At 47.9% G+C, this 24803-nt stretch overlaps 1 protein-coding gene across 2 annotated transcripts; it reads left to right on the forward strand.

The window, feature by feature from the left end:
* Window positions 1–6915: 6915 nt before the first annotated feature.
* On the forward strand, window positions 6916–22347 carry TUBB6 (tubulin beta 6 class V). 2 transcript variants are annotated; one of them, XM_081263064.1, is made up of 4 exons: window positions 6916–7610; window positions 7937–8045; window positions 10085–10195; window positions 21264–22347. In XM_081263064.1, exons 1-4 carry the CDS (start codon window positions 7050–7052, stop codon window positions 22325–22327), a joined length of 1845 nt encoding a protein of 614 aa, XP_081119190.1. In that variant the 5' UTR covers window positions 6916–7049; the 3' UTR covers window positions 22328–22347. The 2 variants fall into 2 exon arrangements, with proteins under 2 accessions (XP_081119190.1, XP_081119191.1); XM_081263065.1 differs by lacking the exons at window positions 6916–7610; window positions 7937–8045 and adding an exon at window positions 8082–8100.
* Window positions 22348–24803: the final 2456 nt, after the last annotated feature.

The raw sequence follows: 24803 nt of genomic DNA on the forward strand, positions 1-24803 counted from the left end.
ATATATACATATACATAAATCCATGTGTGTGTGTGTGTGTGTGTGTGTGTGTGTGTGTGTGTGTGTGAATGGTTTATTTCCAACTCTCCATGGAAGCAGCTGAGAGGGGTGTGGGTCCATGTGCCCCCATCCCCTGAGCATGGTCACCATCTAGATGAACCCAAGCATGGGAACTGGTGGGCACAGGGTGAGGGCACATGTGCTTCTCATCTCCAGCTGTGTTCTGACCCCCATGTCCTCCCTGGAGAGTGCAGCCCGCGGTCTGGTTATCATTCGCCAGCTTGCAGTGGTGGGCCTGAGTTAGAGGCTGAGAAGCTGTGTCCTTGACACCCAGTTATGGAATTATGGGGGCACAGCTGAGTCCTGAGCCTCTCCCTCTTTAACCTCGAATCACAGTAGAGCAAAGATTATGCCAGTGCAGATAGACAGGAATGTGTTGTCATGCTCCATAGCACAGTGTGATAACTACAGTGACAACACTTGAATATTTCAAAATAGCCAATAGAGAGAACTTTGAACATTCCCAATGCAAAGAAATGATAGCTGTGTTACCATGGTCTGAGCATTGCCCATTGCATACAATTACTGAAATTTTACACTGTTTCCCACAAATATGTATAATTACTGTTTGATTGCAGTATCATGGATTAGACCCAGGGGTGCTCTACCACTGAATTATAGCCCCAGCCCTTATTGTTTTTTATTTTGAGACAGGGTCTCCTAAGTTGCCCAGGCTGACCTTGAACTTGTGATTCTCCTGTCTCAGCCTCCTGAGTTGCTGGGATTACAGGCTCTATCAATCAGCAGTAAACTCACATAGCAATAGAATGGTCTGATATTCATTTTTCAGTCTAAGGTTTTAGTTGAAAATAACATTCCCCTGGCCATCACCACCCAGCTCAAAAGTTCTGCCCTGGTCTCCCCAGTAATGGAGAGGGGAAGGGTGGGCTCTCATGGCTTTTGCTGAGAGCCATAGCCAAATAGGAATGATGCATGGCATTTTTGCCAGAACGGAGTGGTTGAGAGGTGACGCCAGCAAGCCATTGAGATGATAATGGTTATGTTGTGTATTCAATTGTATATTAGACCCCTGCTGTCCAGCTCGGCCTGCTACTTTGGAATTCTTGGGCTACTTTGGAGTTCTGCGGGGATTCCTGGAGAGTTCCCATTGGTTGGGGAAGTGCGAGAGAGGAGGTGTGTGGTGTGTCCCGGGAGAAGGCCACGTGCGTGGCGTTCACGGGAATTCGGAAATAAAGTTTGTTTCTGCTTCAGTGGCTCGTGATTTGTGCCCAGCCAGACTTCAGCAGGCTTTGCCTGGGTGCAGTTCAGAAGAAGCCGGAGAGGAGGACACTGACTACCTGTCCCTTATGTTCTGGGTGTGGCAGATCAGGATTTGAACCTGGGCCATTAGCCTAGAATCCTTCCAATATAAGTGACTGCTTGGAACATATGTGGGCATTTGGAGAAGCATGTGACCTAAAGCACAGAAGAGACAGCAGGACAGGAAGGGGGCACTGGGAGGGGAAACCCAAAGACAGAGGGCACCAAGGCCATGGCTTAGTCAGAGCTGCATTGCTGCTTTAGACACAGGAAGAAAGAGGGTTTCTTTTTTTTTAAAATATTTATTTATTTTTTAGTTCTCGGCGGACACAACATCTTTGTTTGTATGTGGTGCTGAGGATCGAACCTGGGCCGCACACATGCCAGGCGAGCACGCTACCACTTGAGCCACATCCCCAGCCCAAGAAAGAGGGTTTCTGAAGGCCACTCCCTGGTGCTGCCCTTTCCCTACAGGGCCAACAGAACCTGTCCATTCAAGTCCATACTACTACACCTTTTTTCTTTTTTTTAAATTTATTTTTTATTGATTTTTTAAAATAAATGACAGTGGAATGCATTGCAATTCTTATGACACACACGGAGCACAATTTTTCATTTCTCTGGTTGTATATAAAGTATGTTCATCCGTTCGTATATTCATACATGTACTTTAGATAATGATGTCCATCACATTCCATCATCCTTGCTAGCCCCTTCCCCCGCTTTTTTCTTTGAGACAGAGTCCTGCTCTATTTTGAGGCAGGCCTCATGCTTGGGATCCTCCTGCTTTGCCTCTTGAGTAGCTGGCATGACAGGTGTGCGCTACCATGCCTGGCTCAGATGACTGCTGATAGGCTGCACCTCAGCACTCAGACCTCTGGACTCCCTGAACCTGCTTCCAGGGCCTGTTCTTTTCATAGGGTTCCTGAGGATGGCTGTGGTTAGGGGGACATGAGCAGACTGAGTGGGGAGACACTTCCCAGCTTGGGCTGGAGTTGGAAGGGGAGGAAGAGGAGGTGAGTGGAGAATTGGGACTGGAGTCTAGCTAGACACTGTGTCTGCCCCACCACCACTCCTTAAGGCAAATCCCCAAGTGTTATGCTCGAATTCGGGACCCCCAAAAGACCACCAGAGACCAAGATCGATGTAAACAGCAAAGAGGTGCTTATTGTGAGCTAGCTCAGTCCTCCGCGCGCGCACACACAGCAACTGGTGACGCTGAGAGGCCCTGAGTCCAGGGTTTGCAGCAGTTTTATACATTCTTTGGAGAAGGCAGGGACCCCCACATACATCATAGCATCTCTTAGCAAATCATCACACACCACGGGAAAATCAAATAACAACTCTAAAACATGATTAGCACATTCACTGGCGGGAACAAGTTGGGGAGGGGTGATTGGTTACTATAAGAGGGGGATTCGTTTGAACTGATTGGTTTAAGCCCAAAGGGGTGTTCCTGCTGAACTACATGGTTTCCCAACACCATAAACTACTGGGAGGGTCATCTGGCATCCCAGGTATTTCCCTGTCTCATGCTGATTGGTGGCTGCTAGGGGGTTGCTATGGATTCCCACCTAGCCTGACTGAGTCAGGGTCACCTGGCGCAGCAGATCTCTCCTGTTATTTGTAGATAAACAACTTAGCAGGGTGGGAATGTGCCTAGGAGTGCTCTGTGGGTCTTTCCGAGGACAAAGGTGATGTCCCTCTCTTGGACAGGCTTTGCTCTGAGGTAGAGGCTGGTTTTTCACAAGGAGTTTGAGTCCTAAACTGGAGACTGGCTTTCTAGCTACAAAGGTTGCATGTGTGTGTGTGCGCGCGTCTACAGGATGTAGAAGGACTCCTGAGGACTCTTAGCAAGCTTGTCTCATGACATGGACACACTTAGACAGCTGGCCTTCTGGACTTCCTTATATGCATTCCTACTCTAGTCCCCTCAGTACTATGTGCCACAATCTGGTTGGGCACAAAATCACGAGCCACTCAAGTAGGAACAAACTTTATTTTTTGAAACTGCCGCCAATGCCCCGGGACATTCTCCCTCTTCCAAGAGGAAGTTCCTCCCCCGGAAATCCCTCCTACCGCACTTCCCCAACCAATGGGAACTCTCCAGGAGTCCTGTAGCAGGACAAGGTGGACAGCAGGAGTCCAATATCTATATGAATGTAAATCTTAACATAATCATATCATCTCAATGGCTAGCTGGGTCACCTTTCAACCAAAAATGCCATGCATCATATTACTTGGCTGTGGCTCTTAGCATCTCCCCCCTTCTGTTTATTTATTTATTTTTTTAAGAGTGAGAGAAAGAGGGGGGGAGAGAGAGAGAGAGAGAGAGAGAGAGAGAGAGAGAGAGAGAGAATTTTTAATATTTATTTTTTAGTTCTCGGCGGACACAACATCTTTGTTTGTATGTGGTGCTGAGGATCGAACCTGGGCCGCACGCATGCCAGGCGAGCGCGCTACCGCTTGAGCCACATCCCCAGCCCCCCCTTCTGTTTAATTAAGCAACAAACAATGTGGCTAGGGACCAAGCCTATTAGGTTTGTCCAATTTAACATATGGTCTTACCCGTCATCGGAAAACTGACCTCTAGGTGTCAGCCTCCTGTCTTAGGTTGATACCACTGCAATTGGATCATACCCGTCACTGACTACCGGTCTAGCATATAGCCATACTTGTGGATGGGCCTATGCATCAGAGGGGGGGTGAGGTTCTTTGCCTCATCTCTGACTAGAGACCTTCGGTCTAGCATATAGCCATACTTGTGGATGGGCCTATGCATCAGAGGGGGGGTGAGGTTCTTTGCCTCATCTCTGACTAGAGACCTTCGGTCTAGCATATAGCCATACTTGTGGATGGGCCTATGCATCAGAGGGGGGGTGAGGTTCTTTGCCTCATCTCTGACTAGAGACCTTCTCTTTTGCTTGACCTAACATGTTTTCTACCATAGTCTGGACCTCTAACAATTTACTTAACAGTTTTTCGGTTTGTTTTTTATTAGTTTCTAATCTACTATAAAGGTAACGCAACCCAATAAGATAGCATAAAACAAAACCGAAACAGAATGAAACAAAAATGGAACAAAAAATAGTTGTATCAATTTTCTCTTTCTTAGGGCCGAACAACTTCAAACCTTGAGCCAACCATTTTTCCCAGTTTGCCTGAGAAAATTCTAGGGATAGGCAGCTTGAAACAAAAACAAAATAAATCAAAACAAGAACACATTGTTTTTTGAAATGGTCACCCATTTTCTCGCCTTCCCTCAGGGGCGAGCAATTTTACTCACCTTACTCACTTCCAAGCTTCAGGTGTTCCCCGTATGGGCCACCAATTGCCACAGTCTGGCTGGGCACAAAATCACGAGACACTCAAATAAGAACAAACTTTATTTTTTGAAACTGCCGCCAATGCCCCGTACGTTCCCGGGAAGCTCGCAGATTGACACACGCAGCGTTCTCCCTCTTCCAAGAGGAAGTTCCTCCCCCGGAAATCCCTCCTACTGCACTTCCCCAACCAACGGGAACTCTCCAGGAGTCCCATAGCAGGCCGAGGTGGACAGCAGGAGTCCAATATCCATATAAATGTAAATCTTAACATAATCATATCATCTCATGGCTAGCTGGTGTCACCTTTCAACCAAAAATGCCATGCATCATATTACTTGGCTGTGGCTCTTAGCAACTAGGGGCAGGCCTCGGGCCTGGATGAGATCCTTTCAGCCCTGCTTGTCAGCAAGATTATAGGTTCTGACCTGAGCCCCAGCTCTCTCACCTGCAAGAGCCCTGTCTTGAAGGGTCAGGATTCTCTAAGTTCTGAATGACAGCATCCAGCAAAGAGCCCCTATTACCTCCCTACCCTGTTTTGTCAAGGTGTGGGCATTTGGCAAAGGTCCACCAACAAGCAGTGGCCTTCAGAAATCCCAGTGAGTCAGCGTGTTCCCTTGAATCCAGGTTATAGCAGAGGTCCCAAAGCTATACCGACACCCCCTTCCCAGCTCTGTAGACTCAAATTCCAGCCAAAGAACCAGCATTGAAAAGGCAGTTCTCTCAATTAACTACTGAGTGGACACTGTCCTTTACTCTGCTGATGGCTCTGTCCCCAGGGAGTGAGTGGTCCAGGCTGAGGAAAAAGCCCTTCCGGACCACACAGTCCTTCAACGTGACGCATTCCCCACCAGACGCAGCTTCAGCCAGACAAGGAAAGGTAGCATTTACTTGGAGTCAGTAATTATATCAGCAAAGCAACAAACAGCCTAAATAAGGGTCTGAACAGTCAGAGGAGGGCCCTGGGCCATCTCAGCCCAGTGTGAAGGGGAGGCAAAGCTGAGGCCTCTTACCTGCTTCCCTGGGAGTACAGGTGTGAGAAGAGACATTGACTAGGCCCAGGACCAGGCAGAGATCAGCACTGGGGTCAGAGCAGAAACCCAAGGTAAGACAGCAAATCCCAGGTTCAGAAACATTGAAAAACTCCACAAGAAAAAGCAATTCTAAGTCCTCCACCCCCTTTCAAACATACACACAGCAGGATTTCCCCCAAGTTTTCATGAATTGAAAAGAAACTGCTGGTTGGAATGACAGACCACTGTTTCTACCTGGCTTGGGGACTGGGAGAGTGATTCGATAGGAAGTATCCTGACCTGAAGTGATAGAACTCCGGGAGTCTTTGGTGGATGCACATTCGACTGCAGGTGCCAGAGAACCCTGGCATTTGAAAGCCTGCCAGGCTCCTAGTGGTCCCCCAAAATAACCCATTCTTTTTATAGATAAGTAAAGCCCAGAGAACTGAGTGAGTCTACACAGAGCTATTGAAAACTGAATCATAAATAAAATGCAAGCCACCCATTCACCATCTAATGGCCATTTTTTTCTACTGCACACAACTGGACTGGAAGAGGGAGTCTTGCTCCCTAAAGGCATCTTAGTTTTTGCCTGGCAGGCATATTTACCCCAGGAGTGTATGTGTGTGAACTTTGCCAGACAGCGTTCCCTGTCAGAGTTTATTCCAGAGAGCTCTTTCTAGAACACGTCCACCACCCAGGCTGGTAAATGGCTGTATGGGGAGGGAGGGCAACTAAGCCAGAAATGTAGGGAGCCCAGAACCTGGCCAGCCCCCATGCCCAGCTAACAAGTTAGGGCTTCACCTGCTGGGGGATTGAGGCACAGGTCTCAAGGCCATGTCCAGGAGACACTGGAATTGGGAGGGCTGAGGTTCCCAGGGAGGTCAAGGCTACAGAGAGATTTGGGAGTTATACTATAGGAGAAATATGGGGCATGGTTTGCATTACAAAAGTACCTCCTGTCCCCAGGGAGGGCTTAGTTCATTCTGCAGCTAACAGGTGTCTTCTGGTGGTCCCTACCTCAGATAAGACAAACTTTGCACAGTCACAGTTTTCTTCTGGTCCCTACTCTTCCAGTTGAAACCTAGGTCAGCTGGTGGCAGTGAAAAAACGCCTGTAATTTCAGGCAGGCTGAGGCAGGAGGATCATGGATTGTGAGTTCAAAGCCAGTTTAGCAACTTAGTGAGGCCCTAAGCAACTTCCCTAGAATCAGCTGGGGTGCACCTCTCTCCAGACCCTGAAGAATAAGGAGAGTCAGGGAGTTGGGCTGCCGGTGGCGCCCAGGCCTGCGCGCAAGCGCTTTTCAAGGCAAAGTCCAGACCGGAGGCTGAGTGGACAAGGGAGGTTCACTTCATGTGCAGCCGTGGACCCGTTTCAGTGACTGACGGTTCGGATGGTACCTGTTACCTCCAGGGAGCGGAGAAGGGTGGAACACAGGAACCTGTGCCTGGGATTCGGGCTGAAGACGGGTGGCAGGGGTCAGAGACACCTCCAGACGCTCCATAGTCGTGTCCCCCAGCCCGCCGCCCGCGGCCTGAAGCCGGCTGGCCCCGCAGCCCTGGGTGCCCAGCGCGGGGCTCGAGTGTCCTCCAGGGCGGGGCAGCACCCGGCCGCAAAATGTGGCGGGGCGGGAGGCGTTAGTCCCTCCCGAACGCCCCCACTTTTAAAATCTCTACAGTCCCACCGGATCCGGTTCCTGGCAACCGGCACCGGGTCCCGCAGCTGTCTCCGAGCTGGGCGAGGCGCAGCCGGGAGGGCCAGGGCGGGGCCGGGCGGCCGGCCATTGGCCAGGCGGGGCGGGGCGGGGACACCGGAGGGCCCAGGCCGGGGCGCGCGCCTCAGGCCGCAGTCGTCGCCGCCGTCCGAGAGCCAGCTCCGAGCACCGAGCGCCCCCGCCATGAGGGAGATCGTGCACATCCAGGCGGGCCAGTGCGGGAACCAGATCGGCACCAAGGTGGGTCGCGAAGGGACTCGGCTCCCTGCAGGGGGCGGCGCGCTGGGGGTCTCACCGCACGACCCCGCCCGGTGCCGTCGGTGCTCGGAGCCGGGTCTGCGGGGTCTATCCGGCGCGAGACCTGGGAGCGACTGCGCGCCCGCGAGAGCGCGGCGGGCCGCGGGCGGCATCTGGGCCGGGGACCCTCCTCCGCCTGGACCCTCAGCCCCGAAAGGCCACCCGCGGCTCTGTGGAATCCAGCCCCGAGGCCGGCCCTGGGGGACGCGGGTGGGGGCGCCCGGGCTGCGGGGGTTCTGACTGCCGCTTTCTCTGCCGCGCCCTCCAAGTTTTGGGAAGTGATCAGCGACGAGCATGGCATCGACCCGGCCGGAGGCTACGTGGGTGACTCGGCGCTGCAGCTGGAGAGGATCAACGTCTACTACAATGAGTCATCGTGTGAGTAGCGCGTCGCCCCCGCCTTCCGCGCCGGGACCCCGCCGCCCCCTAACGGGTACGCCGTCTTGCCCTGCAGGACTCCGCCGTCCCCGGCCGGGATCCCCGCCATCCCGGGCAGGGACCCCCGCCTTTGCCGCCCAGACCCCTGCGAGTTGCTCCGGGAAACAGTCCCGCAGGACGTAGCAGGATGCCGGCCACTCCCTCGCTCCCCCTGGGGCGGGAAATCCGCCGTCGATTTATTCAAACTGCGGATCCCGCCTATCCCGAGGGTCTGAGCTCTGGGACCCAACCCTGACCACCCACTTGGGGTTTGAAATAAGCCTTGCGCCCTGGTCTGTCTTCTCCTTCGTCTTTTCAACAATGGAACGAAACAACCGAGTAGAATCCCTAAGAGGAGGACCCTTGAGAAAAACTGTGACTTTTATTTTTCAGTTTAAAATTTATCTTTTACTGGGGACTCTTGGCTATAATTTTGAAAAAAACACCCTCCTAAATGACTTTTCTGCTCCTTTGCCGAACTTCAGAAAAGTTCGGCATCCCTGGAAGCTGAAATTATGATTTCTGGGTAACTAGTGGAGGAGTTTAGTAAAATAAAAATCTAATCCAAGCTGTGGCTTATCCAAGATTGGGAATAATTTTGGAATAGCATTATTCCCATCCTGGATATGTTTACATATATAGTGACTACATGGATACACTATTTCTTTTTTTTTTTTTTTAAAGAGAGAGTGAGAGAGGAGAGAGAGAGAGAGAGAGAAAGAGAATTTTTAATATTTATTTTTTAGTTCTCGGCAGACACAACATCTTTGTTGGTATGTGGTGCTGAGGATCGAACCCGGGCCGCACGCATGCCAGTCGAGCGCACTACTGCTTGAGCCACATCCCCAGCCCCATGGATACACTATTTCTACCACAATTTTTATTATAAAAATGCTACATGCCCTTCAAAACAACAAAACTCTAAAACACTGAAAGGACACCCAGAAATGACTGGCACTCTGCTGGCACAGCATGGCTGGAGCCCAGGGGTTGAAGACCAGCCTGGGCAGCACACAAAACATGTCACCAGAGATTCTCACTGCACTCAGTGGTTTGGAGTGACCGCACTCTGGAGTCACCTCCTCTTTGTGCACACAGAGCTGGGAAGAGCATTATACATGAATCACTGGCTTCTATTCATGTAAGCAGCCATGACAATAGGTCTGGAACACCAGGCTGAGAAGATGGAATTTCTAGGTGGCACTAGAAAATTCCAGTATGCTCTGCACTTCCTGTTGACACTTATGCACAGCTTGGTCACCTCTTTTCCTCTAGCTGGGTGTGTGCAAAGCAGGGCAATACTTATTTGGGGTCATATTAACCCCATTCTCACAGGGAACAATTTCTTGCCCAGTTGTTAATGATGTGCTTACAAATAGAAATGCTACACTGTCATAAATGACAGTGTCCCTGGGAACACAGAGCCAGTGAGAGAGGGAACACCTGAAGGAGGTGTTCTGACTGGAACTTGGGTATGTGCATGTGTGCCTTAAGCAGGAGAAGCCAAAAAGTGGAATGTCACAGCAACATGGAAGTTTGCTGCTACGGATGACGTTTATTTCTATGAAGCTAAAAAGTAAAATAACCCAACAGGAAAGAGGTGTCAGGAGGAACTGGAAAATGCAGTAGGCAGGAAGGAGTTGGGAGGGGAGATCAGACATCTCATCCTGCCTTTTCCTGGATCGGGTCCCCATCCCAGTTATGTGAAGCTAGCTGGCTGGGTGTAGTGGCTCACGGGGTAGTCCCCACAGTGGCTGAGTGTCCCAGCTTCTCATTAGGGTCCTCAAGCCCAGGAGATGGAGATGGACACCAGCCCAGGCAATATAGTAAGACCCTATCTCAAAAAAAAAAAAAAAAAAGGAAAAATCTTTGTGATTATAAGAAAGTCACAATACCAAAAGTCATTAGCACCTGTTTTAAGCAGCTCTTTTGGGGGTTGAGGGATCAGAATACTCTACACACCTTGAAGTAACTCACCGGTGGGCATCTTTCTCCTCCAGCTCAGAAATATGTGCCCAGGGCCGCCCTGGTGGACTTGGAGCCTGGCACCATGGACAGTGTGAGGTCCGGACCCTTTGGGCAGCTCTTCCGACCTGATAACTTCATCTTTGGTAGGTTCTATTTTTCTTGCTTTCTTCTTTTCTCTCTTTTTATTTCATCATTTGTGTGTGTGTGTGTGTGTGTGTGTGTGTGTGTGTGGTGCTGGGGATGGAACTCAGGGCCTTGTACCTGCTAGTCAAGTGTTCTACCACTGAGCTTTATCTCCTGCTTATCTTCTTTAAAAAAAAAATCAGTTTATGTGCAAGACTAAAAAACGTCCCATGGTGTAGATAAGTTTGGCAAGAACGTTGACAGTCCTGCCTGGCCCACGACCAGGGAACCGCTTTGAAATCTGGACTTTCCTTTAGGGACGTGACCTCTGTCTCTAGGTGCAGTGCTTGTGCTGGCAGTTCTTGTTTGAGAGACAAAGCTCTTTCTCCCTCTCATTATAGAGCCATTTCACTATTTATTTTGGGTACTTTAATGGTCATTTTAACTTCAATGTGTTTTTACCTGTATTTCTTTTGCCATCACCTATAGACAGCTGTGCTGTTTTCTTTCTAAAAGATTGATGCCATATGAGTTGAGCTTTATCAGAGTTGAGTAAATCCTTTTTCCTCCTTTTCCCACCTACCCAATCATGATAGAACCTATCTCTTGCAGACTCCTGAAGAAAAGTGATATAAAATTAAATGAAGTGTTATTACAGCTTGGGCAGCAGACTTGCAAATTTCCCATTGGACAATATTAATGTTAGATACTATATACAATTCCCACTATATATCAAAATTATCACTTTAACTATTGTATGAGGCATGTGCCTCAAGGGAAAAATATTGCTAATCAACAGAAATGCCTCAATCAATCAACACACACACACTCCTAGTATAGCTTGAGTGTTCCTTATCTGAAATGCTTGGGGTCTGAAGGATTTCAGATTCTTTTTTTTTTTTTATTTTGGGATATTTGCAATTTCTTAATTAAACATCTTAGGAATGGGACCCAGTCTAAACACAGAACTCATGTGTGTTCCTTCTACACAGAGCCCGAAGGTAATTTTATACACTATTTTTGGTGCATCTACATTTGACTGACCATCACATGAAGTCAAGTGTGGAATTTTCCCCTTGTGATGTCATTCATACCAGTTCTCAAAAAGCTTCAGATGTTGGAACATTTTGGATTTTGAGATTAGGAATGCTGAACCTGTTTGGGTGAAAGCACCTTCCAAGGAAATGTGAGAATTGTAAGGTCATTGTCTTGATGTAAAGGTACTATGGTAGAGAAATTGAATATATTATTTACAACCTGCATTCCAGCCCCTTCCTCAACATGCAGCAGGTAGAGATAGTTAACTGAGGGCAATAACTCCTGCAGAGGAAGAGTGATGGGAATTCCTCAGCACTCCTTGTGAGGCCAGGTAGCTGCACCTGAATGCAGGTGAAAGCCATGAACAAACTCACTTAAAAATACAGACGCCAGCCGGGTGGTGCACACTGTGATCTCAGCTACTTGGGAGGCTGGGGCAGGAGGAGGACACTGATTTCTTGGCCAGTCTGGGCCACTTAGAAGGAACCTGTCCCAAAGGAATAAAAGGGATGGGGATATACCTCATTGGTTAGCCCTTGTCCCCATGCCCAAGGCCTGAATTCAGGCCTCAGCACCACAAAAATTAAAAAAAAAGAAAAACTCCAAAACAAAACATTACAAACTTCAAATGCAGTTGTGTTTCTAAGAAGGGCAAAAAATATCAGGACATGGTGACCAAATAAGACCGAAAGGCAGAGGGTATACAGACAGTATGATGGCTGAGAGTCTGGGGAGTGGTTGCCCTCCCTGGGTTGAAATATTAGCTCTTTCTATCACCTGTGACCTTGGACTTGCTACCTGCTTCTTGGTCCTTCAACTTGCTCATCTACAGATGGGACTTCCTCGTGTTTAGTGAGACATGAGGATTAAAGGAAAGAGTGCTCGATAACTTAGCAACATCCCAGGAATAAAAGGGTGGGTCACTGTTCTCTGGTACAGGCTGGGACATTGTAAGATACCCAAACACATTTGTTGAATTTTGCTATGTGTTCCAAAGTGTAGAGAACAAAAACTTCCATGTAGCTGGCAGTAAAAACTCCTCTTACTAAGGATTGACTTCCAGAAACCCACAACAACTTCATACTCCCCGGAGAAACCTTAGAAGTAAATATTCCCAACAAAGTCAGATAAAAGGAAGAGATGTCCACTGTCTTTGCTTTTACTTCTGAAGGATCTAGTGGTGCACAGAAACGGGAAAGAGACAAAAATTATGTAAACGAAAACACAAAATTGTTATGGATTTATAGATTGAACGATTCTCTTGGAGTTTCCAGATGGGCTATCACTGAAAAATGACTTGCACTTGTGAAAGTTCAGCAAGGTAACCAGTCACAAGGTAAATATAGGCCTGGCCCCGGTGGCACATGCTGTAATCTTGGCGACTGGGGAGGCTGAGGCAGAAGGATTGCAAGTTCGAGGCCAGAGTCGGAATCTTAGCAAGATCCTGATTCCGAATAAAAAAGGACTGGGGGTATAGTTTAGTGCAGAGCACCCCTGAGTTCAATCCCTAATACCAAAAAGCCGACCCCACCCACATACATCCAGCATGCAGTGCCTGCGCGCCCTCTAGTGGTGGCCAGGAGCACTGCTCACATGCCCCGGCAAACCAGGCAGCGAGTCTGCACTACTGACTCAGGGTCCTGCTCTCTGAGAAGAGCGCGGCCTCCCGCCCTGTACAGGTCGCACTGGATAACTGGACAGCTTTCTCTAGGTGCGTGGGGCTGGGCCCGCAGCAGCCTCCTTCTGGACCCTTCCTGTAGCGCTCCGCGTCTTCTCTGGGCCTCTTGGGCTTGGTGCCCTGTCGGTTGGCAGTGGCTCAGTGAGAACACATGCCCGCCACCCCTGAGGCTCTGGAGTCCATCCCCAGCACCACAGAAAGGAAAAAAGAAAAAGCTCTACAACCCGTGACTGTAAGGGCACCCGAGCCTGCAAGACTCTGGGACAAGCCACGGCCCTGACTCCTCCACTCCCATAAAAATACACGCCCTTCAGAATTCTGCAGTTTCCTCCCTCCAGGGGTTCCGGGCTTCTGCATGAATCTGAGAATACCATAAGGCTTCTTGAACCTGAATTAGTTGGCAGAACCTACCTCAGTCTCCGTGAACTTCAGAAAACATTAATATGTTACACTATTTGAAGAGTACTTTTTTTTTTTTAATGTCAGGTGTGGTAGCATATGCCAGCAACTCAGGAGGTTGAAGCAGGAGGATCACAAGTTAGAGGCCAGCCTTGGCAACTTAGCAAGACCCTGTCTCAAAAAATAAAAAGGGTTGGGGATGTGGCTCAGTGGTCAAGTGCCCCTGGCTTCAGTCCCTGGAACCCAAACAACAACAACAAAGGTATTTTCATCTTTTTTGCTGACTTTCTTTTGTTGTAATCATATTTTGTATTTTTTCCTCTGCACATATTATAAGACATGTTCCATGTTAATATGTAGTTTATAGAATCTAACTTTTAATAGTTACATGATGCATAATTAATTCTTAACTTTATAATTGCCAATACCCAGGAGCTCATTCATCAGGGAGCAGTTTCTGCTCTCATAAACAATACTGTAGTCAACATTTTGGTTCACATAAAAAATTTTGTTTCTGACTTTGATTTCAGAGTAGATTCTCAAAAGTAAAATCAAACTATTTAAACCCTTTCTATACTTTTTCATCCTTTCCAGAGGCATTAATGCCACCAGCAGTGCTTTGCTCTGCTTTTGCTTGAAATTAAGAGATTTAGTAACCAAACTCTCACCTTGGGGGACTCGGTGCCTCAGAACATTTTTAGCAAATGTAAACACAAACTCTTGAGTTTGACCATTCTGTATAAGTTGTCAGTATCAAAAAGAGTCTCTTGTTCACATATGACACACATGTCAGAAAACCGAAGGCAAGGTGTTAAAACAATTTGGTGTGGACTCCTGTGGGCACACACACCACACTCATATACCTTATTGCCTTTTTTGGGGGGGGGCCTGGGAATTGAACCCAAGGAGGCTGTATCACCCAACTACACCCCCAGCCCATTTTGTTTTTTTATTTTGAGACAGGTCTTGCTAAGTTGCCCAGGCTGGTCTGGATCTTGGGATCCCCCTGCCTCAGACTCTCAGGTTGTGAGGATTAAGATGTGGGTCATGCCCTATTCCCTTGTTGCTTTTGGAGAGGAAATAGGAAAAGGATCTCCAATTTGATATGAAATTCCACTCAAACTTTGTAACATTGGGCTTCCTGTGACCTTGGAATGCTTTACTCTTCAGATGGGCCACCAGTCAGTAGATCTTCCTTATGGTGTTCTCCATGGTCTTGCATGCCTTCCATCTGTCTATGCAAAGCATCGATGTCTTGGCGGTTTCATGATGGGAGGCACTGTTATGGGAGGTTTGGAGCAGGTCCTGGTATCAGCTTCCCTTCGGAGCCCAGGCTGGGCATCTCTCCCGCCTTGGGCCTGGCGCAGGACTGAGCGCTCCATTTAGCCTGGACCTTCTGCAGGGCTGGGCTCCATGCCAGGAGGACATGGTCAGTTAAGCCCTGCACTGGTCCCTGGGAAAGTGGATCATGACTGCTCAGGAAGCTGCCAGAAGATGGTTTGTCACAGCAGCAGTGTCACCAGTTGAAGACGATCTCTTTGGTTTAATTTACTTGAGCTGAAAATTGGAAGAGTGTTGAATGGGTGTGTCTTCATCTTTCTAGCTATTGATTCATGGGATCAAGAAGATTGAGAACAATTTAAGATGCACCTATATGGTGACCACGTAGTTTTCCAGGTGTCCCCAGTAAGACTTCAGAAGCGTTAGAAATGGCATTTGCGGACTGGGGATGTGGCTCAAGCCGTAGCGCGCTCGCCTGGCATGCGTGCAACCCGGGTTCGATCCTCAGCACCACATACCAACAAAGATGTTGTGTCCGCCGAGAACTAAAAAATAAATATTAAAAATTCTCTCTCTCTCTCTCTCCTCTCTCACTCTCTCTTAAAAAAAAAAAAAAAAAAAAAAGAAATGGCATTTGCTCCTGAGTTGCTTTTTGCCTCTTTCCTTCTTTGCTGGACACATGGTCCTCCTTTGCCTTCACCCCTAGGGGCTGGGAGTTGGACCCAGAGCCTTGTGAGGCACGTGCTCTACTGTTGAGCTATCCCCAGAAACATCCTTGTTTTTGACTTAGAATAGTTTGAATTTTTAACTAGTTGTAATTTTGAAAAAGTGACATGGTTTTAACTAAGCATTGTGATTTCTTTTAAGTAAATGCACTTATTTTGGTAAAAATAACCAAATGGAGAATGAAGAAGCATTAGAATATGCAAACTTACCAAATTGTTTGGCTGAATATCAAATAACAAAGAGGCAGAATTGTCTGTGAATTGTAGGCAAACTAAAATAAACCAGTATGGGGTGCCATTCAAGGGTAGTGTGTTTGCTTAGTGTATTCGGGACCCTGAGTTCCATCTCCAGCACCCCCAAAATAGACACACCAGCGTCATTTTGTTTTCAGATATAGTTTGAAATGGTTGAAGAAACTTGCATCGGTAATGAACATATAATTTTGAAAGTGAAAGAGTTGCGTTTCCCACAACATGGTTATACTTTTAAAAACTCTTTCCTAATGAATTGCTGGTTGCATAACAGTCCTTCCAATTAAATTGTGGGAAGAAAAGGAAGCAGCAGAACAAGGTGAGTTCTCCTCTTTTCTATATTTGCAGCTCTTTCTTCCAGATTCAGGACTAGGTATGCAGGCAGGGAGCACACAGGGGCAGGGGATGGGTCCATTGCCTGGTGTGAGCTGGGGATAATCAGAGAGTGCACCCCTAGAAAACCCTGGGGACCCGTTGCAGTGTGCCTGCCAAAGCTCAGAGATCCCAGCCAGTGTTTAATGAGCTGGAGCCACTGATGAATGTCATGGCATATCTACAGAAGATGTTCAACTTGTGACCCCCAAATATTTAACTAGGAATGTCTGTTGCTACGAGACTGGGAAAATATTTTCAAAAGTTACCAGCTTCCTTCTTTTGTCAGGGGCAGAGAAAACTTCATGACAATCATGTGAATGTAGAGGAAACCCAGTAGCTGGTGGGAGCTGGAGGAAGAGGAAGGGTCAAGTCCAGAGTTGCTGGATACTTGAAATCAGACAAAAATGTCCGAATAGCCGCCTCCATTTTCAGTTGTTGGTTTCTGCTATTTTAATGAGGCTCTATTGACAATTGCACTCAGCAATTCTTTTGTAAAGATGTGATAGTTCTGCATTGAGCTCTGAGTACAAGGCTAGCCGCAAGTTCAAGGTTAACACCAAGTAAGAGGCTAGTCCTAAGGTAAGACTCTCCCAGAGTATAAGGCTAGCCCTGATTTATTCTTCCCAAGGCCCATGGTAGGATCTGGCCAGGTGCTGCCTGCTGGGTTGGGTGGGGAGGGAAGGGGACAGGAATTGATTGACGCTCAGAAGGGACAAGGACTGTTTGAGTCTGTTACCAGAAGGCAGCCAGCCAGCATGGCCGAGTGGAAGAGAGAGACTGTCCCGGTTCCTGAGAGAACAGGCAGGGGACTGTGATGACAGAACAAGGGGGCAGCCACCTGAGAGAGCTGGTATGATGCAGGTGGAGTGCTCTGAGCCACAGGCCTGCTGTGCCCAGCTGGGCAACAGGAGTGGAGGCTGAGCTCCCCCTGCGGTGGGGCTGGCTCAGAGATCTGGGAGGCCTGCTGTGCAGCTTCAGCCAGCCAATTTCTGCTCTCAGGAAACTTCCCTTCTTAATATGGAAATGTGTCTTCACCACCAGGTGAAGGCAAAGGGCTCGCACATGCTTTCTTCAAACAAGACATTAGTATGTGGTGTAGAAATGGAATCCCCTCTCCTACCTGTGCCCCTGGGATCTTATTTCTGAGGAAGGTTGGGGTTCTCTGTGTGCACTTGGATGCACACTCACACAGTTGATTCTGCTTTTGGGAGATGATGCAGCTGTGCAGCCTCTGATACAGCCTTGTGAAAAGTTCAATCACATACATGGGGCATCCTTTACGACAGTCCCTGAACCTTTCCTGTGTACAGGTCATTTAGCATTTCCCTATTTATTGAAGGCTTTTAACACAATTTCCTTAAAGGCATGTTTTCATATTTTAATTTCTCTTGATTATCACAAAATACGTTTTGTGTAGTTGAAATGTTCTAAGCAACCAATATTGTTGAAACTGCCTCCTCAGCAATGGCCCCATCCTTCAGACAGCCTGGTCTTTCAGAGCTTTTGCTGGCTCAGGGTACAGCATTTCTGTGGTACATGATTCAAAAGGAAAAGCAGAGTAAGTAGTAAAAGGTTGATTTCCTTTCTTCCCCAAGCTGGTCCCTGTTGCCTCTCATGCATTCTTTCAGTTGTATTTTTGTGCACGAGTGCAGATACGCACCGTGGTAGCCAGCATCAAGCAATTTAGTACCTTGTTCCCACTCCCAGCAACATATTTGAAAATCTTTCCATTTCAGATCTAGATCCTCGTTCCTGTTGTGGCCATTAGTGTTCCTCTGTATAGATACTGGCATGGATTTTCTTTTTCTTTTTGGTTCCAGGGATTGAACCCAGGGGCACTTAACAACTGAGCCACATTCCCCAGCCAATTTTATTTTTTGTTTTGAAACAGGGTCTCGTTAACTTGCTCAGGGTCTCCCTAAATTGCTGAGACTGGTCTTGAACTTGTGATCCTCCTGACTCAGCCTCCTATGTTGCTGAGATTATAGCATGTGCCACCACGCCCAGCCTGGCAGGGATTTAACCAGACCTCTGGTAATAGATTTTGAATTGTTTCCTTTTTTCTTTACTGTTACAAAGTACTTCTCAGTAAATATTTGTATATATTTCATTTTCCTCATATACAGGTTTATATATCTAGAATCACTGAAGTATAATGACTGAATCTAGGGATTTTTTTTTTTTTTTTTTAGTACTGGGAATTTAACTCAGGAGTGCTTTACTATTAGCTAAGTCCCCAGCACACACAGCCACCCCACTTTTATTTTTGAAACAGGGTCTAAGTTGCTGAGGCTAGCCTTGAACTTGCGATCCTCCTGTTTCAGCCTCCTGAGTCCCTGGTTACAGGCATGTGCCGTCATGCCTGGCTAGGCACTGATTTTGATAGCTGCATTCAATCCTTCTCCCTAAGGGCCATGTCTCTTGATACCTCCAGAAGCTCTGGATGACCAGGTCTCTCCCCAAACTCTCACCAATACTATCTAGCTTTTTGATCTCTGTCAATTTTATAGGGAAAAATAGAGTATCTTTGTTTTAATTTGCAATTGTCTTATGAAAAAGATTGGCCACTCTTTCAAATATTTAAACTATTTTAATTTCCCTTTTTGTGTCTACTGCCTGGTTGTATCCTTTGCCCATTTTTCTAGTGGCTGCTGTGGACTTCCTTACTGATTTGTGGAATCTTTATATATTTAAGGAAGTTGCCCCTTCCACAACTTCCTATGTGACATGAGTCACTGATAGGTCAATACGTTTTAAACTCACATAGGATTTTGGTTGCTTTTCTTGCTTGGCTGACTTCACTGGATACATGTGGTGTCCAGTGAAGCAGGGCCACTGGAGCAGGACCATTGATAAGGCTGAACCTGTTGAGCCTGCTAGGGACCGCAGCAGACCCCGTGGCCAGGAGCCTCATGTTGGCTGGTCAAAGGTGGACAGGGAGGGAGCACCTCTCATCTGATGTGGCAGTGGGCGCTCAGAGGTGCTTGGTGGAGTCCTGCCTTCCTGCACAGGACTCTCCTGGGCATGGGTGGCCTCAGGGGTGGACTTGCCCCTGGAGAAAAGAGGCTGAGCTCTGAGGGCAGCCGCACACTGTGACTACCCACTGGAATAGTCAGATCACCTTCTGAGTACGTGGGGAGCCTGGGTAGTGGCCCAGGCCTGTCATCCAAGCCACGCCAGAGGCTGACTCAGGAGGATGACAAGTTCAAGGCCAGACTCAGTAACCTAGTGAGGCCCTGTCTCTAAATAATAATCAATCAATCAATAAATAAGGGGCTGTAGCTCTGTGGTAGAGCACCTCTGGGTTCAACCCCAGTACCACAAGAACAAAACCCAGTGAATGGGTAAAGGTCTGTGTAATCCTATGCAAGTGTGTATACAAGATAAATGTACAACCTGAAGAATTTGATGAAAACAGATTTAAAATATTTCATTAAAAATTAAACTGATGGTCTGGGGATATAGCTCAGTTGGTAAAGTGCTTGCCTTGCATGCACAAGGCCCTGGGTTCAATCCCTAGCACGACAAAAGAAAAAAAAAATTAAACCGACAAATTTGTATTAGAATTAATATCTATTTCCCCAATTCTTTTGAAGTATACTGAGATAAACAAACTGCCTTAAAATGAAAGAGTGGGCACACATTTAGTAAGTCTGGTGAGCCTTTTTGTTATTCCTTCAGAAATAAGAAAGGAATGACTGATGTGAAATATGTATAACATATGACACATTATTTTATTATTTTGTGATGGGGTGGTTTCCAATTCTGCTTTCCACAATGTGAATTGTTGATTGACAGACGATTAAAATACTTTTTTTTTTTTTGTACTGGGGATTGAACTAAGGGTGCTTTACCTCTGAGCTACATCCCCCGTCCTTTTTATTTTTTATTTTGAACAGGGTCTCTGTTGTTTAGTACCTCGTAAATTCTGAGGCTGGCCTCGAACTTGCAAATCTCTTGTCTCAGATTCCTACGCAACTGGGATTATAGGTATTGCAGTTTACAATACTTTGATAGATTTGCATGTAACTCAGAATAAGCTCAAAGAACCCAATGATACTGTATAACATAATTAATTTCCATTTACATACATAGGTGGATGAGATTTTTTCAGTGTTTATTATATATGTACAGAAAGAAATAGAATTGCCTTGTCCCATTTTGGCAATATTTAATATTCACCATTGGGTAAATGAAATAATTAAAAAATATAGATATCATTTTTAAAAAATATTTATTCTTAGGTTTAGGTAGATACAATATCTTTATTTTACATTTATGTGGTGCTTAGGCTCGACCCCCAGTGACTTGTGCATGCTAGACAAGCACTCTACCACAGAGCCACAACCCCATTTTTAACACCTTGTAATCATGAGTCTAAAAATGAGTTTTCAGTGGGCATGGTGATACACATTTGTAATCCCAGCAGCTTGGGAGGCTAAGGCAGGAGGATCCCACATTTGAGGCCAGCCTCAGCAATTTAGTGAGACCCTGTCTGAAGATAAAAAATAAAAAGGGCTGGAGATGTAGCTCAGTGGTGGAGTGTCTACAATAAGCAAGCCCTTGGGTTCAGTGCTAAGTACTGTGTGCCATGAGCACATACACACACACAAATGAAATTACCACATCAAGATGGACATACATCTTAAGTATCTTTAAATTTTTATTTAGGTGCTGGGGAGTAGCTAGGATTATAGGCATCTTAACCCTGCCTGTCTGAATCTACAGCCCAGAGGTGTGTACTCCATCACTGAGCTACACCCTCAGCCCTTGGGAAATATTTTGACTTGTCTAAAAAGTATTAATTTAGGAGCTGGGTGTGGTGATGCATGCCTGTTATTCCAGTGGCTCCGGAGGCTGAGACAGGAGGATCACAGAGTCAAACCCATCCTCAGCAAAAGCAAGGCACTAAGCACTCAGTGAGTGTCTCTAAATAAAAAAGAAAATAGGGCTGGGGATGAGGTTTAGTGGCCGAGTGCCCCTGAGTTCAATACCCAGTATCCTCCCCCCCCCCACACACACACAATGAATCAGTCAGTCAATCAATAGAAAATACTAACTTAGGGTCGGGGATGTGGCTCAGTGGTAAAGTGCTCACTTAGCATGTGATAAGGCGCTGAGTTTGATCCCAGCACCGCAAAAAATAAATAAAAAAGGAAATTTATATGCCAGCCAGCGGTTGGTGGAGCCTGTTTCCTCATCCCTCTGACTTGGGCCCGCACTGCGTTATGTAACCATTTCACACATCTTTTCCATGGCCATTTAAAGAGCGTTAACCCCGAGGAGAGTTCCTTCCCAGCCGCCCCTTGAAACACACGGGTCTCTGTTGCTCTCTTGCAGGACAGACGGGCGCCGGCAACAACTGGGCCAAGGGCCACTACACCGAGGGCGCAGAGCTGGTGGACTCGGTCCTGGATGTGGTGCGCAAGGAGTGTGAGCACTGCGACTGCCTGCAGGGCTTTCAGCTTACCCACTCGCTGGGCGGCGGCACGGGCTCGGGCATGGGCACGCTGCTCATCAGCAAGATCCGCGAGGAGTACCCCGACCGCATCATGAACACCTTCAGCGTCATGCCCTCGCCCAAGGTATCTGACACGGTGGTGGAGCCCTACAACGCCACGCTGTCGGTGCACCAGCTGGTGGAGAACACGGACGAGACCTACTGCATCGACAACGAGGCGCTGTATGACATCTGCTTCCGCACACTCAAGCTGACCACTCCCACCTACGGGGACCTTAACCACCTGGTGTCGGCCACCATGAGCGGGGTCACCACCTCGCTGCGCTTCCCGGGTCAGCTCAACGCTGACCTGCGGAAGCTGGCCGTGAACATGGTGCCCTTTCCGCGCCTGCACTTCTTCATGCCGGGCTTCGCGCCACTGACCGCCCGGGGCAGCCAGCAGTACCGTGCGCTGACAGTGCCCGAGCTCACTCAGCAGATGTTTGACGCCAAGAACATGATGGCTGCCTGTGACCCACGCCATGGCCGCTATTTGACCGTGGCCACCGTCTTCCGTGGCCCCATGTCCATGAAGGAGGTGGATGAGCAGATGCTGGCCATCCAGAACAAGAACAGCAGCTACTTTGTGGAGTGGATCCCCAACAACGTCAAGGTGGCCGTGTGCGACATTCCGCCGCGTGGCCTGAAGATGGCCTCCACCTTTATTGGCAATAGCACAGCCATCCAGGAGCTGTTCAAGCGCATCTCGGAGCAGTTCTCAGCCATGTTCCGCCGCAAGGCCTTCCTGCATTGGTTCACCGGTGAGGGCATGGACGAGATGGAGTTCACCGAGGCCGAGAGCAACATGAACGACTTGGTGTCCGAATACCAGCAGTACCAGGATGCCACTGTAAACGATGGAGAGGAAGCTTTTGAAGATGAGGAAGAGGAGATCAATGAATAAAGGCGCTGCCCTGTCCCCAACCAATGTGAAATGCGCGTATTCTTCCTTTTACCTGATGGTTGTGGAGAGGTGCACTGGTGTCTCTAGATACATGGGGTAGGTCCCTGGCAAGTGCAGAGCTGAGAGGTCAGTTGGAATAAAGTCCATATTTTACAATAGCAGAGAATAGGCGGTCCTACCCTTTCCGGTCAGCCTAGTGAGATTCTGTACTGGAGCATTTGAGAGAAACAACTAGGGAGCCATGAAGGGCTAATGGAAAAAAAAACCCACCTGCCAGTATGCATTCAGACATCTGTGAGAACTAGCAAGGGGCTTAGAAACAGGGTGTTTTCATCCTTCCTGATGAACATTGGAGCTTGCAGTGTTGCCTTGTTTGAATATACAGTATGGAACTTTGAAACAATCTAGTCATAATAAAACCTATTCTGTTGTGGCATCCAGCCCTGTGCAACAGAAAGTTACTTTGCATGGTTACAATGGCAAGGTGGGCCACTGGTCTTTCCCTGGGGTGCACTGCACCCAGCTCACTAAAGGAACACTGGGGCCTTTTTAAAACTGGAGACTTCAAAGGGTGGCAATCACATTGTTCCTGAGCTTGGAAGTAGTGCAGACATAAATGAAAGCCCTTCTGCCCGTTTGTTTCTGCAGCTCTGGGGATGGAACCCAGAGCCTTGCCCTTGGGGCAAGCCCTCTACCAATGACCACGCTTCCAGCTTCTCGGCTGTTTACAGTCCCCATTAAGTCCTACAGAATCTTTCATCTCAGCTGTCAGATTCTGGGCTGCAGGCTCCCAGCTTTCTTGCCAGAAAAGCCCACTGGCAAGTGGAAGCACCCAGCTCCTCAGAGCTGCCATGTTTTCTTCCACCAGCATTGAGGCTGGGGGCTGGGGGCTGGAACCAGGCCCAGCTTGGAGAGGGAGGGGCTTTCCCCACTTCTTGGTTTCCACAATTTCTGTGGAAAGTCTTAAAGCCAAATCCAGCTGGGTGTGGTGACGCACACCTGTAATCCCAGTGGCTTAGGAGGTAGAAGCAGGAGGATCACAGATTCAAAGCCAGTCATAGCAACTTGGTGAAACCCTGTCTCAAAATAAATAGGGCTAGGATGTGGTTTAGTGGTAGAGCACTCCTGCATTCATTCTCTGAAAAAGAGGCAAATGCCATAGGACTTGACAGGTGAGCTTTACTGGTAATTGATAGACCTTGCTGTTGTTCACTAGTACTTCTGGTTTAATCCTTTTGACCCTTCTAAGGTTAGCAGCAACTGCGTGTGGCTTTGCTTCAGACCTAGTGAGCATGGTGTCACTCCCAGGTGAAAACATTCAAGCCAGTGCCCACCTGCTGGCTCTGCCTTCCTCACAGCAGCCTTGATCCTTCCCACTCATTCATCTAGTCCCCGAGTAACCATGTTGAGCAGATACCCCTCTGAACTTTGACAGAATGAGACGAAGCATTATTTGGAACTGAAAGCCAGTATTCCCCCCCAGCTTAACCAGAACGCCCATGCTCTTGAGACACCAGTCCTTCAGTAACTTTGCTTTGTTATGCCCCAGCCTTGGGCAGATAGAAAGTTAATCACTGAATACAGCAGTGTGACCCAAGGTGTGCAGTTCTCATCTGCAGAAATCTAATCTCTTGTGAGACAACAGACAACAGTAATCTACCACCTCACCACTCATATCTATCCTAGAAGACACTGCTTTGACTAAGGAGATTAAGATGACTGTGAGTCCCAACAGTGGGTCAGGCTCCACCTGTGCCACACAGGTGACCCTTTCCATACCTCGTCCTTCCTCATCCACCTGGGCAGGGCAAAATAGGTATGGAGGCCACACTGGCTGGCCAAGACCCAGAGCCTTAGCATGCTTTCCCTCACTAAAAATGCCATGTGACTAATGTAACTTTCCTTACTGAGCCAAGCCTCACTCATAGGGTACTACTCGCCCTGCCCAGACCAGGAGGACTCACAGCTGAGGCCTGTCAACCTTGTACCTCTCTTTACAGTGGTTCTGCTGGGCAGGGGAATAGGCCCACCCTTGTGCCCAAGTGGTCTTTACAGCCTGGCTACCTCTCAAAAGCACACAAGGAGGGAAGGAGCTGGAAAGCCCATTCCTTTTGCAGGTCACCAGGCACGACAGGTGCAGGTAGAGAGCCAGCCAGGTATGGAGGCTCCCGTTTTGTAATGTGGGTCTGTGGAGTACACAAGGCTGCTTCTGTGGCCTACCCCCAGTGTAGGGCTGCTATAGGGATGCCACCAGATCGAAAAGTCACCGTTCTCACTGCTTCAATGTCACACAAAGCAAGCTGGAACAGCATTAAAGGAGGCAGCTAAAAAAGAAATACTTACAAATGCACCAGTGTTTGGTGCCTCACAAGTCCAAATAACAGCATCTGAAGACAGTTAAGTCTTCCTCACGCCATCTTCTGTAAGAATTTTGATCTAGGTTTGCAAACTTGCAGTTTTCAGGAACCATACACTT

Source organism: Spermophilus citellus (genome assembly GCF_964194105.1).
Source record: "Spermophilus citellus genome assembly, chromosome: 12".
In the NCBI taxonomy this organism is placed as follows: domain Eukaryota; kingdom Metazoa; phylum Chordata; class Mammalia; order Rodentia; family Sciuridae; genus Spermophilus; species Spermophilus citellus.